Genomic DNA, 12,938 nt, shown 5'->3' on the forward strand with positions numbered 1-12,938 from the left:
ATGTCTACTCAAAGCTGACACACAAAGTAAAGACCTCAAAGTAGTGCTGCTCAAGACTGGCTTACACAGAATGGAGAAGTGAGGGCAAGGAAATAGAAAAAGTGCAGACAGATGGGAGACAGCAGTCTTTTACAAGCATAGATAATTGGTCATGACAAAAAAGTGAAGGAAAAAGTGAAGGAAAAGTAAGGACAAACCACCAGTAAATACATGATGACCAGAGATGGAGAAAAGCCGGGAGATGCGTAGAAAAAAACGGAACGGATACTTTAAAGTAAGCTGACACACACAATATATACTGAGAATATGGTCAATTTTAATTGGCTGACTGTAAAGACTTAATTTTAAAGACACGTTAATTGAAGTGTTGTAAAGTCTACAAGAAATTTAAAAACTTCAACCAAGAATATAAGAAATTAAAATGTCAACCAGAGCTTCAAAGAATTATGAATACATAACTTTGGTTAAGACAATGAGGAATTTTAAAACTTCAGCCAGGCCTACAAGGAATTACTAATCTTCAGCAAGGACTACAAAGAATTAAAGAGCCCTAAACCATATTTTTCCATGAATAGCTGAAATGTGTTCTTTTAAAATAATGAAACATTACAGCGCCCTCTCATGTTCAACTGTGCTATAGATGTGGATGATGTGTCCATGTACCAAAGTTTTTAAAATTTGCAGATCAGACAATCAATAATACCGCCCCCACTGCTGACATTCAACTATCTGCATCTCAGCACTATCAGAGGCACACTGCTGCTGCTGTAGCTCAGCCAATCAGCTCTCCCTCCTGCCCTGCCTCTAAACCCATACATCACCCAGTATCCTTCCCGAACTAACCCTCCCATTTTTTACCCTTTTTCAAATATAAGCTAAGGGGGGAGGCAGCTAAAATCAGGGGAGTTATTTACCCTTTAAGAAACTTTACAAAAGTTTTAAATAGTCTAAACCAACTTTCTTTTTACATACAGATGAATTATTTCCTACTTATTGCTAAGAGATATAGTGAAAGCGAAAATGTGTACATATGTTTTTTAATTCTAGACTGTTCAGTTGAACATTTTATATATTTTAATATATTCATACATTTAGGTCACTGTGGTTAAGATTTATGCCATAATATTTAACAGACAAGGAAGTGCAGTGTGGCAGTAAAACTGTGTGTGTACCTCATAACTGTTCATAACTATGATTTTAACCTGACACCGGAGGGTGCTGTTTTGATTTTTTTTTTTTATGCTTTTAAGATGTACATTTGTTTTTACTTTTATTAAGCCTCAGTGTATGAAGTTGTGTGTGTGTGTGTTTACATCAGTGTGCTGACCTGTTTTATTCTTTGGTAAGTTTGGTAAATGTTCGGTAAGTAATTATTTAATGTGATTTAATGTGATGTGTGTGTGTATGTCTGTGTTTCTCACCTTGCTGAAGTCGGCCCAGATATAGAAGCCTGAGCCTCTGTGCAGGTAAGGAATGCCGAGCTTCTTCAGCTCAGACGCCACATACTGATGCGCTTCCTTCAGCCTGCGTATGTTTTCTGGGTAAAATGTCTCATTCATCCACTCTAAAAACACACAAACACAGCTTTTCAGATATTATGCTTCCTACAGGGCATCTCAGTTTATAAGTTTCACTGTGATATACTTCTAAATGTTTTTTTTTTTTAGATATGATTTATTAATATTAATTATTATTAGGATGCTGAAGACATTGCTGCTGGATATCAAAGAAGAAAATCTAAACCTGTACCAATTTCAGCCTGAAATAGCAGATACTCCTACTGTGTAATGTAAGGCTGTATCTTACATTTAATAAGAATTGAACTACTATCTAACGATCAGAAAATCCCCTTGTCTGAATTCCAGGGAAGAGGCTGAGTCATGTGACTAAACAACAGAGCCGAATTTAAAGGCACAACACCCAGACCTCCTTGGCAAGTCACTGTGCTTAAGTACACATTTGCATCAAAATAAATCAAACTAAAACAAACTTAAGACTTTGTTCTTTCTTGTGTTCACTCACTCCCAAGTCCCTCACTTTAATAGTGCTGGGTGCACTTCCCTGATAATCACACTTGTGTGTGATTAAGGGAAATGTGCCAAGCTCAAAATACAGGGCAAACTCAGCGATTTCACCTTCCTCCCACCAAATTGCTGCTATAATAAATAAAACATTTATTATTAATTATATAAATTCTTCATTCTTCATTAAAATGTCATCAACCCTTGTTTATTCACACACTTATAGGAAGAACTTGGCAGCTCTGCCTTTAAACCCATAATTAAAAAAATATATATTTTACATTATTTATAAGTCTTCATTATTTATTAAAGTGCTTTAATAATGCTGGGTGCACCTCCCTGATAAGTCACCCTTATCTTTGAGTAAAGGAATCATGCTACCCAGCCCAAATTAAAGGGTAAACTCAGTGACTCAGCCTTCCTTCTGCCCCACTCCACTATAATAACAAAAATATATATTATTATTTATAATTCTTTATTAAATAAGCATTCCATTGTTTTGTCTCAGTTTTATGAAAAAAAGGGCCCCTGAGTGCTTGACTGACGGATCTCACAGTTATTATGCGACTTATCAACCTGAAAAAAAAAAAACATTTTGGACCAATTTCTAACATTTGTTTATCAATTACACTTAATTAAACTGTCTGATACTATACATTTAAGACTGATATTTGTAATGACTTCTGTTCCAATTGGCTGCCTGGAGTTGTGCCTTACTAAAAGACAGTCTGGGTGGAAATATTCCTTCAGTGTAAAAGACTAGCTAAACTGCTGAAAGTTTACAGCGTACATAAATATACACTAGTTAAACAAAAGTATTTAAACACCTGTTCATTCATGATGTCCTCCTAAAACAACTGTCTCTACTAATCAGGAAAGGCTTACTACTAGAAACACTTCTTGGACACTGCTGTGAGGGTTTGATTGCATTCAGCATCTGGAGCATTAATGAGGTCAGGATGTTGGATGAGCACTACCTAACCTCATCCTAAAAGGTTTTAGCTGAAGCACCATCTTTACAGATAAAACAGTTCCACTGCTCCACTGCTCAATCCTCTATCACAACATAGCATTTGTACTGTAAAATAGTAGCTTAAATGTTCAATAACATTGAACAATGAAAAATGAAAAATTTATTGCATAATCTAAATAAATTATTATAAATATTATAAATATAAATAATCTGTTCAGTCTTGGCACGAACTGCACTATGTAACTCTGGTGAAGTGGGCACGACAATTCTACACCAAATCAAATTTTATTTATTTTTTGAAGATGTTTATTTTAATTTAATGCCTGTATAGCTTTGTATTCCAGGAATGAATTTTATTAAGTTACAATGAAATAGCTAAACGGAGAATACATACCTCTGTCTTTCAGCAGCTGAGCAACCTGAAGCTGTGTGGGTCCTGAAACTCCATGAAAGCAGCCCAGCTGCTCCAGAGCATGCACCAAATCCCTGTTCTCCGAGTACAGTGTACCCACACGCAGACCTGCCATCGCAAAGTCCTGCACACACAACACAGAGCCAGAGAGATTTACACTCGTGTGCTCACAGCGGAGAAGAGCAAATTCAATTTTCTTTATACACATATCCACATTTCTTTGTGCTCACCTTGCTAAGGCCCCAAAGAACATGAGTCCTCTGAACATCTGGTAACCTGATGAAACATGCTTATGTTAACACACGTGACTGTGCTTTTTTCACAATAGAGAGAGTCTCCTATAGGCTGTAGAGTGTATTCTGCGTGCGTTTACACAAACCAAACCCTGACTCCCGTACCGTGACGGTTTGTAAGGAATGCACGTACCGTTACACCCCTAGTATAAGTGTGTGTTTCTACTATTCTTTCTCTTCTACACAGCAGAAGTATTCATACAATCATGTCAAATTAGCAGGGTTACCTCTCCAGACTGAGAACACTGTGAAAAGGTTGATCCTCATCAAACACTGACAGCATGTAGACCTCGTCCACTATAGCGTGCAGCTCATGCCTGTAGAACACCAAAGAGAAAAAAAAAAAAAAGTGGCACAAAGTGGTGCTTATGAATTCATTACAGAGTGCAGTTTTAATAGAGCTTACTAAGTCAAAGCAGTGCAATTCCCCTTTCGGCAATGTACAGCTTAATTACAGGCAGTGAAAACTAAATGTAAGCATGTCGCAATAATGTCCAATCGTACACCAGAGGGGATCTTTAATTTTAGCACTCCACTTCAAAAACATTAAAAGCTTCCACAGTATGTTTAGGGATTCACTCCAAAAAGAAACAGCAGATACGTTCAGTTCAGTTCAGTTTAGTGTATATTTGGTAAACTGACTTTTTGGCAAACTTCAGAAAGCTGGTCATCTCTTCAGCCGTGTAGACATCTCCCAAAGGATTGTGAGGGTTAACCAAGATGACAGCTTTAACATTCACCCCCTGCAGAGCACAACAGAGCTCATTCATTTTGTATATGTGAGAATGTGTGCATGAATGTTAGCATGTGTGTACGTAAAGCTATGTGCTCCATGAATCACCTCTTTCTTTGCCTTCTCAAGAGCATGCTCCAGTTTTGCAGCAGTGAGCTGGAAGGGCCTGTCATCATCTTCACTGGCCTGAAAGCAAGCACAAATAAACGATGCATCAAAATCACACCATTTCATAAAAAGCCTCACAGTATGTAGTGAACATTCAGTGAACCCTCAATAAGTACCTTACTGTCAAGAGGAACACAGTAGAGTTTCACACCACTGTACAAATCAACATCCTCTGTGATAGCGCCATAAAATGGAGTCGGGATGAGGATTGCATCTGCAAAACACCCAAAAACACACAGACAGGGAAATAGTACACATATTAGCATACACTGTCAAAAGCTCGGGAACACTGCTTTGGTTTTTCAAAAGTTTGAAAATAAACTTCCACTTTTTCACCATAGATTTTTATCCATTTTAGTATTTTGAGGTTCCACAAGAGTTATTTAGTAAAACTAACAACTTAAGGTGATCTCTGGCCAGTCATGTGACACTGACATACGACGTACAAAAAGTCATGGGATAGCAGTGTGCAAACTGATCGTGAAGTGTTACATCAGGAAACAGCTTGGGAATACCCACAACTGTATACATTATGAGGTGTTCTCTTCTGAGTGAACTAAGGTGAGTTGAACCAAGGTCAATATCATAAACAAACAAAACTTTGAAAACTGAAATTGAAACATTTTTGTTTAACTGAAATAAATTTAAAATATCAATTGAAAGAAAAAAATATAACCAACAGGAAATGTAACACATAAATTTAAGGCCCCACACTTACATCCAACAGGACACTGCAGCATGACAAGTGGCTATCATCATTGTACTTAATACAAACCCCTTTTCCTGTTTTTATGCGTTTTTTGCTTTCACTGCGAATTTCTTTTTCTCAGTCCTTGTAGTTGCTTTTCTTGCTAACTGTGCAAATAAACTCTAAGACATTTACTGGATTCTATGTAACTGAATCCATTTAAAAGCCTATGTTATCTCATATTTTTTAAAATAGCATCTTTAAAACCTTCTTTACTTTAAGTAACTGCCAGATTCAAATGTCAAAATGTAAAAAAAAATGCCAAAAATGCAGACACTCTTTTTGTGTGGGCCTTGTGTGAATTGTAAGGCTCTACTGAGTACACCTATTATATGTCTGCACTGACGTGCCACAAAGAGTCATAATTAATGCTTATCTGACCCATTTTCAAGTCAAGTCAAGTAGTTATATTGTAAATACTGCATATGTACAGGACATACAGAGAACTGAAATCACGTTAATCTCCTTCCCAAAAGTTAGAGCAAGATTAAGCAAAATAGGATTATGAATAATAGAAGAATTGTTACAATGTACAATACAACAAGAACACAAATATAGACATGTGAGACAAGAGACAGAAGACAATTGTGCAATAGTTATAGGGGTGATGACAGTACCAATATAAACAGAAACTGTATAAATATTAGTACAACTATAGTGATATAAAATCTTAAGGCTGGTTAAGTGAACGAGTGCGTAAAGTTCTTTAAATGTCACAGTTGTAGGGGGACTTAAAGTGGGTATGATATTGCAAGGAAAGCAGTAGAGCAGGCATGCAGTGTATGAGTGCAATTAGTTGAACTAACTTCTTTTATTGTGTATTTGTGGCTGATAGTGGCTTTGGTCACTGAATTGTGCCTAATCTCAAGTGAAACTCTAAGCAAAATAAAAACTATATATATTTTTTAAATAGGCATATGTCTGTCAATTAATTGCTTTCTGTGAAATAATGAATTTAAAATAAATGAATTTTATCATCTTATTTTCCATGTGTATACTTTGTGGCCTGACAGGTGAAATAAAGGGTAAAATGTTTGGCAATGTTTTAAATAGAAAATTTGGTTTTAAGTAAAGATGAGTAAATAATCTGGTCATATGGACTCCTACCATCAGGATCACAGAGCACAGCTGCCATGGCACAGAAGATAGAGCCACAGCCGTTCATCACAACCACCTGCGACACAGACAGACAGAGACAGACCCACACACATCATTATCTTGATTCTGACATTTCTTCTGTGAAGTAGGAAATCTAAGAATAACAAATCATGCACGTTCTGCTGATCTGACTAAATATTTTAGGAGAGACTCACATTCTCTGCTTTCAGAGGGCTTGGAGAGAGGCAGTGTTCGGACAGGAACTCAGCCACTTCCTCTCTCAGGCTGAGGAAAAGAGAATTCATTCACTGCATTTATTAATATCATTACAGCTAAATGAAAGGGAAGAGATCTTCTGACAAGCTCAGCATTTCATCAAAACTCACATGCCATAAAATCTAACACATTACCACAAAAAACAGAGTGCTCAACCAAATAAAAAGTTTTCATACAAGCTGTGGCCCTTCCAGTCGAAGTACTGCAGCAGGGAGGGCTCCATGTAGAGCATGTCTGGCCGGGTCAGCTGAAGCAGAAACCAACACAAGTCAGAACCATGTGCAGCACAGTGTAAACAGCCATCATTAGACTGTAATGCATGTTGACTGTTGTCTAAACAATAACAGAGAGATATCTACAGCATGCTGTTTGATACGTGCAGCCTTCTGCCTCATGTTGTTGGAGTTGGTAGTGAAAAATAATCTACTTCAAATGAGACAGACTTCTGTAGGTGATTTCCACTTCAAAACGCCTCACCCGTTCCTGCAGTAGGTCAAAGCACAGCTTGTTCTCACTCGTTCCCATATTAATTATGCCCTGAAAGAAAAGGACAGAAAAAGGATTAAAACTCCTACAAACTAAAACTTTTACACTCTATATGAAGCTAAACAAGATTAGCCACAAAATGCAGCTCTTTTATTGTATAAAATTTAGCAAGTTAATACTGTTAATGCTATAAATACTGTTAATAAAAGCATATTGTCCCTGTCTCCAAAAAATGAGTTGGGGAGAAACATTAAGAAAAATTAGCTAAATCTGAAAAGTTGTTTGTTTTAGGTACAAAATAATTTTCCTTAAAAAACGTCATGCTGTTTCAGGGAGGTATGTTGTGATTTTAGGGTGTCTACACACCTGTAGTTGGTTTCTATGGTCCTGATCAGTTGATGTGTTATTTGGAGCGTTTTCTACCTCTGTTTGGTTTGGTTTCACACAGGCATAAACCTAAACACACCAAAATGCGCACTAAATTGGGCTCCCTGTCTGGCGTGGGAGCAAGTATGTAATTATAGTTTCTGACCGGTCTCAGTCCAGTTGTTTTGATTCATACCTGAATGCGATTACTGTTTTCACACCTGCTCAATCACACCGCACTAAGGATACAAATGAACCAGGGTTCATTTTAACTAGACCAAATAGTGCTGGTGTGAAAACAACCTAACTGAATGTTAATTTACGGAGTGATACCTTGTCTTTACTCTACAGCCCCAAATTTATTCTTTAGCCCAACAGCACTTTATAGTGCCAGAATATTCTCTGGCTCAATCGCATGCTATACCCCCATATAGTTTACAGTTTCATAGCAGTCCTTGGCACTTCTTAGCTCCATAACACTCAACAGCTCTATACCACTTTGCAGCTCCACAGCACTCTATAGCTTCATACCACTTCATAGCTCCAGACCTCTTCACAGGCCTATAGGACTTCATAATCCCACTGTGATCTATAGCTCTAAAGCATGTAATAGCTCCATATCAAGGCTTGATGTTGTACAGAGATAAGCCAGCCTCCTCCCAGTAAAGTAACAGATTATATATTATATATTTTTGTGTGGTTTTGGGTTGAATTTAATTTCAAGTAATAATGTAAGTGATGTGTGCTGCATCCTTGAGCATGTGTGCACCCGCATTAAGAAAAATTGTTTACAATTTTTAGAGAACATTCAAAGTGCAGCTGATATATAGCTCTATCACTTCATAGCTCTATAGCACCCTCCAAGCAAAAGAACTAACATTAGGGTTGCTGTACTCATCATGCTTGTTGGCTTGGTACTGTGCGTATCCTTCCTGCAGGATGCCCTGGTGCTGCCGGATACAGTTCCCTCTGCGGGACAGGTAACGGCTATTCTGTGGGGTCTGGTGGCCCCTCAGCATGGTGGGTTTAAATGGGGCTGATGAAGGGGCAGGGTGAAGCTCCTGCTCTGGAGGTGGAGAAGAGGGAGGTGGAGAAACAGAAGCTGGTTCTGACACTGTTTTGGGAGCAGCAGGTATAGGGTCTGGACGAAGTGTGCTAACGCTGGTGTTGGCAGTGTCTGCTATGCCTCTGGCTGCAGTAAAAGCCTCCGTGAACAAAGAAAGCAGGCGCAGCTCATGCTCCCGGTCCCGCTGCGCCCGTATCTCCTCCTGCTGCCCCCTGCGCTCCTCTGCCCGCGTCTCCTGCTGCAGCCTCATCTCCTCCAAAGACAGGTATCTCTCCTCCATCACCTGCTGCCAGCCCAGGAAATCTGCCAAAGCTCTCTCCAACAGTCTCCCACTTCCCAGCCCTCTACCTGCCCTCCTCCGCTTCCTCTGGAGAAATGAGTCAGAACTTTTAGGGTTCTCCATTTCACCATGCATTGCTCCATCTCCAATCACCATGGAAGCTGTTGCTGGGGAAATGCCTGCACCAGAAGAGCCAGCCATGTTGTGGTCACTAAAACCTATAAGGAGAGACAGAAAAGAAGAAAAAAAGGGATGTTTAAACTAATGTTTTTAGCTAGGCAAAGTACTCTGTACTGTTTTTGTACCACTTTTGCATTGTAATCTACAACCCCTGGCAAAAAGTATGGAATCACCAGTCTTGGATGAGCACTCCTTCAGACATTTCATTCTGTAAAACAAACTCTGATCAAAAACATGATACAATAATAAGGTCATTCCAAAGTGCAACTTGTTGGCTTTCAGGAACACTCAAAGAAATGAAGAAAAAACATTGTGGAAGTCAGTGAATGTTACTTTTATTGACCAACCACAGGGAAAAAAATATGGAATCACTCAATTCTGAGGAAAAAAGTATGGAATCATGAAAAACAGATAAACAAAAGATGATTCAAAATACATCACTAGTATTTAGTTGCACCACCTTTGGCTTTTATAACGGCTTTCAGTCTCTGAGGCATGGACTTGATGAGTGACAAACAGTATTCTGCATCAATTTGGTGCCAACTCTCTTTGATAGCAGTTGCCAGATCAGCTTTGCAGGTCGGAGCCTTCTTGTGGACCATTTTTTTCAATTTCCACCACAGGTTTTCAATTGGGTTGAGATCTGGACTATTTGCAGGCCATGACATCGACTGAATGTGTCTTTCTCCAAGGAATGCCTTCACTGTTTTTGCCCTATGGCACGATGCATTGTCATCTTGGAAAATTATTTAATTATCTCCAAACATCTGTTCAATTGAAGGGATGAGAAAACTGTCCAAAATGTCAATGTAAACTTGTGCATTGATAGAAGAATTAACCACAGTCATCTCCCCAGTGCCTTTGCCTGACATGCAGCCCCATATCATCAAGGACTGTGGAAATTTGGTTGTTTTCTTCAGGCAGGCCTCTTCATAAATCTCACTGGAACCGCACCAAACAAAAGTTCCAGCATCATCACCTTGTCCAATGCAGATTCTTGACTCATCACTGAAGATAACTTTCATCCAGTCATCCACAGTCCATGATTGCCTCTCCTTAGCCCACTGCAGTCTTGTTCTTTTATGTTTAGGTGTCAATGATGGTTTTCTTTTAGCTTTCCTGTATTGAAATCCCATTTCCTTTAGGCGATTTCTTACGGTTCGGTCACATACATTGGCTCCAGCTTCTTCCCATTTATGCTTCATCTGTTTAGTTGTACTTTTTCGGTTTTCAAGACAAATGGCCTTAAGTTGCTTGTCTTGACGCTTTGATGTCTTTCTCGGTCTACCAGTACGCTTGGCTTTAACAACCATTCCATGCTGTTTGTATTTGGTCCATATCTTGGATACAGCTGACTGTGAACAGCCCACATCTTTAGCAACCATGCGTGAAGAGTTACCTTCTTCAAGAAGTTTCACAATCCTCTCTTTTGTTTCAAGAGACATTTCTCTTGTTGGAGCCATGGTTCTTGCCACTCTAATTCGTCCAGCAGCCCTCCAAGGTGTCATGACTGCAGGTGTTTTTAACTGCAGACTAACGAGCAGATCTAATCTGAGGCAGGTGTCCATTTAGGGAAAGGAAATTCACTGGGTGTGTCCTTATTTTCTACCTTCAATTTGAGTGATTCCATACTTTTTTCCTCAGAAGTGAGTGATTCCATATTTTTTTCCCTGTGGTTGGTCAATAAAAGTAACATTCACTGACTTCCACAATGTTTTTTCTTCATTTCTTTGAGTGTTCCTGAAAGCCAACAAGTTGCACTTTGGAATGACCTTATTATTGTATCATGTTTTTGATCAGAGTTTGTTTTACAGAATGAAATGTCTGAAGGAGTGCTCATCCAAGACTGGTGATTCCATACTTTTTGCCAGGGGTTGTATAATATACACAAACCACTTCTACACATCAATATGAGATTACTTAAGTTTGTTTCAAAACAAGTGAGACACAATAGGAACCTGCAGGTGAAACTATGTATAGGGTGATGATGGGTTCTTACCAGCCCAGTCATAATAATTCTTGACTCATGCCGATATACGATATTACACAGGCCAATAAATCTGCCAATGCTGATGCTGATACCAATATACACATTTATAACTTACAGAAAGGCTACACACCCCAGTATGAATTTAAAAAGTAACAAGTGTAACATTTATTTGCCTTACATTTTAGATTACAACCAACTGTACACAAACAATAAAATGAAAGGCATCTACTGAGAAATTAGTTTTCACAATTTTTGGTGTCACATTTTTTTTTTACCTAGCCTGGTCACATTAACAGGTTAAACATTTTTTTTACAAAACTTGGTAAATTAACAGGTTACATAAAATAATAATCTATAAAACTAATAAAAATAAATAAATAAAATGTTATATTTGAAAGTAACACGGCCAGTGTTGACTAATTGTACAGTAGCAGTTTCACTTGCTCATGCAACCCACAACATACATTAAATACAGCAGCAAATACTGGTTTGAAATATCATCCAAATCCGTTGATGCTGATGATTCTAAAAAAAGGCAGTTGTCAGCTGATACTGATATAATGCCAATTTCATTGTGCATCCCTACCTTTCAGAGCGTGTCTGGATGAATGTCTTGTAATATTTTCCCATTAAAACATACTCTACATTTAAATTATTTTAAATATTATTTTGTCCCATTTTTGTCCCAATTTGGCTAGGCTAATATATCCCCCATCACAAGTGATGCCACAGCATAAGGAAGGTGAAGATTAGCAGATGCACATGACACACGTAAAGTCATCAACCGCCTCTTTTCAGTGCTGAGTAGCTAGCACGCTCGGAGGAAAGAACAGCGACCGACATCACTCTATGTGTGATGAGGGGAAAGAGCGCCATCTACCCACCCAGAGAGAGCAAGGCAAATTGTGCTCTCTCAGGGCTCCAGCAGCTGATAGCAAGCTACATGAAAGGGATTTAATCAGCGATCTCCCAATCATAGTGGCAGCGCTTTAGACAGCTGGACCACTCAGTGCCCCTAACTTTTATCATTTATTGAGTTTTTTCTTTCTTGCCTATGTAACAGGCAAAGCAGCACACATTCCTCCACTGTTGACTAGTTTAATCCTATGCTACGATTGGTGTCTGCTGCCCTCTGAATATTTTATCTGCAACATTAACTTAAGAACACACATAGAGTTTGTACAGCAGGAGGCTTATGGTATTAGGACTTTTTGTTTTCTATTGTTTCAGGCTTAGTTTGTTGTTTTTTTATTTTGCTCAACCCTGAAAATCACATTTCATCCATTTATGGACAAAAAAACTCATACTGGTTTAATCTATAGTGTCCAGTGTTTGGTCTGGCAGAGACCCGACTCCCTCTTTTTGTTACAGGCTCACCCTAAACTGGGTTTTAACACACTATCACATTACTGATAAAAGAAAGGAACATATTTTTAAATAATCATGTTGTTAGAAGGTATATGCAATAACTGTTTTAAATGTAACTTCTTATTATGATACAAAACCCCTAAAACATCTCTGGATGAAAGTACAAACGTATCAAGAGACATTGCATAAAAGTAATAATGAAAAATTAATTGCCTTTGCTTCTCAAAATTTAATCATGAAGGTATTCACATATTAAGCATTTGTAGCTCCAAGATTATTTTAGAAGCATGCTAAATATCAAAAATGCCTTTACTGACTGAAAACAACTGAAGAAGTAAAGACAAAGTTAAATCAAATATTTTAGTTTCCCAAAGGTTGTAAAAACAGTTTTTATGAAAATATACTAAATATTCTTCTTTTTTTTTTAAACATATTGACCGAAACAATAGTTTAACAAAGTTCACATTATTTAATTTAACA

At 38.1% G+C, this 12,938-nt stretch overlaps 1 protein-coding gene across 3 annotated transcripts in view; it reads right to left on the reverse strand.

Moving 5' to 3' along the window:
* Positions 1 to 12,938, reverse strand: part of accs (1-aminocyclopropane-1-carboxylate synthase homolog (Arabidopsis)(non-functional)) — a 30,130-nt gene that overhangs the window by 12,918 nt on the left and 4,274 nt on the right. For all 3 annotated transcript variants that reach the window (XR_007437851.1, XR_002650241.2, XM_007228138.4), the window contains exons 2-13: positions 8,453 to 9,138; positions 7,200 to 7,259; positions 6,899 to 6,969; positions 6,662 to 6,731; positions 6,456 to 6,522; positions 4,717 to 4,814; positions 4,541 to 4,618; positions 4,342 to 4,442; positions 3,927 to 4,016; positions 3,637 to 3,682; positions 3,389 to 3,530; positions 1,422 to 1,564 (exon numbers count right to left, since the gene is read on the reverse strand). Coding sequence is in view for 1 of the 3 variants with exons in the window: in XM_007228138.4 (XP_007228200.3) it covers positions 1,422 to 1,564; positions 3,389 to 3,530; positions 3,637 to 3,682; positions 3,927 to 4,016; positions 4,342 to 4,442; positions 4,541 to 4,618; positions 4,717 to 4,814; positions 6,456 to 6,522; positions 6,662 to 6,731; positions 6,899 to 6,969; positions 7,200 to 7,259; positions 8,453 to 9,138 (1,652 nt within the window). In the remaining 2 variants the exon portion in view is untranslated. The remainder of the gene's footprint in view (positions 1 to 1,421; positions 1,565 to 3,388; positions 3,531 to 3,636; positions 3,683 to 3,926; positions 4,017 to 4,341; positions 4,443 to 4,540; positions 4,619 to 4,716; positions 4,815 to 6,455; positions 6,523 to 6,661; positions 6,732 to 6,898; positions 6,970 to 7,199; positions 7,260 to 8,452; positions 9,139 to 12,938) is intronic.

This window comes from Astyanax mexicanus, chromosome 2 (assembly GCF_023375975.1).
Source record: "Astyanax mexicanus isolate ESR-SI-001 chromosome 2, AstMex3_surface, whole genome shotgun sequence".
In the NCBI taxonomy this organism is placed as follows: domain Eukaryota; kingdom Metazoa; phylum Chordata; class Actinopteri; order Characiformes; family Acestrorhamphidae; genus Astyanax; species Astyanax mexicanus.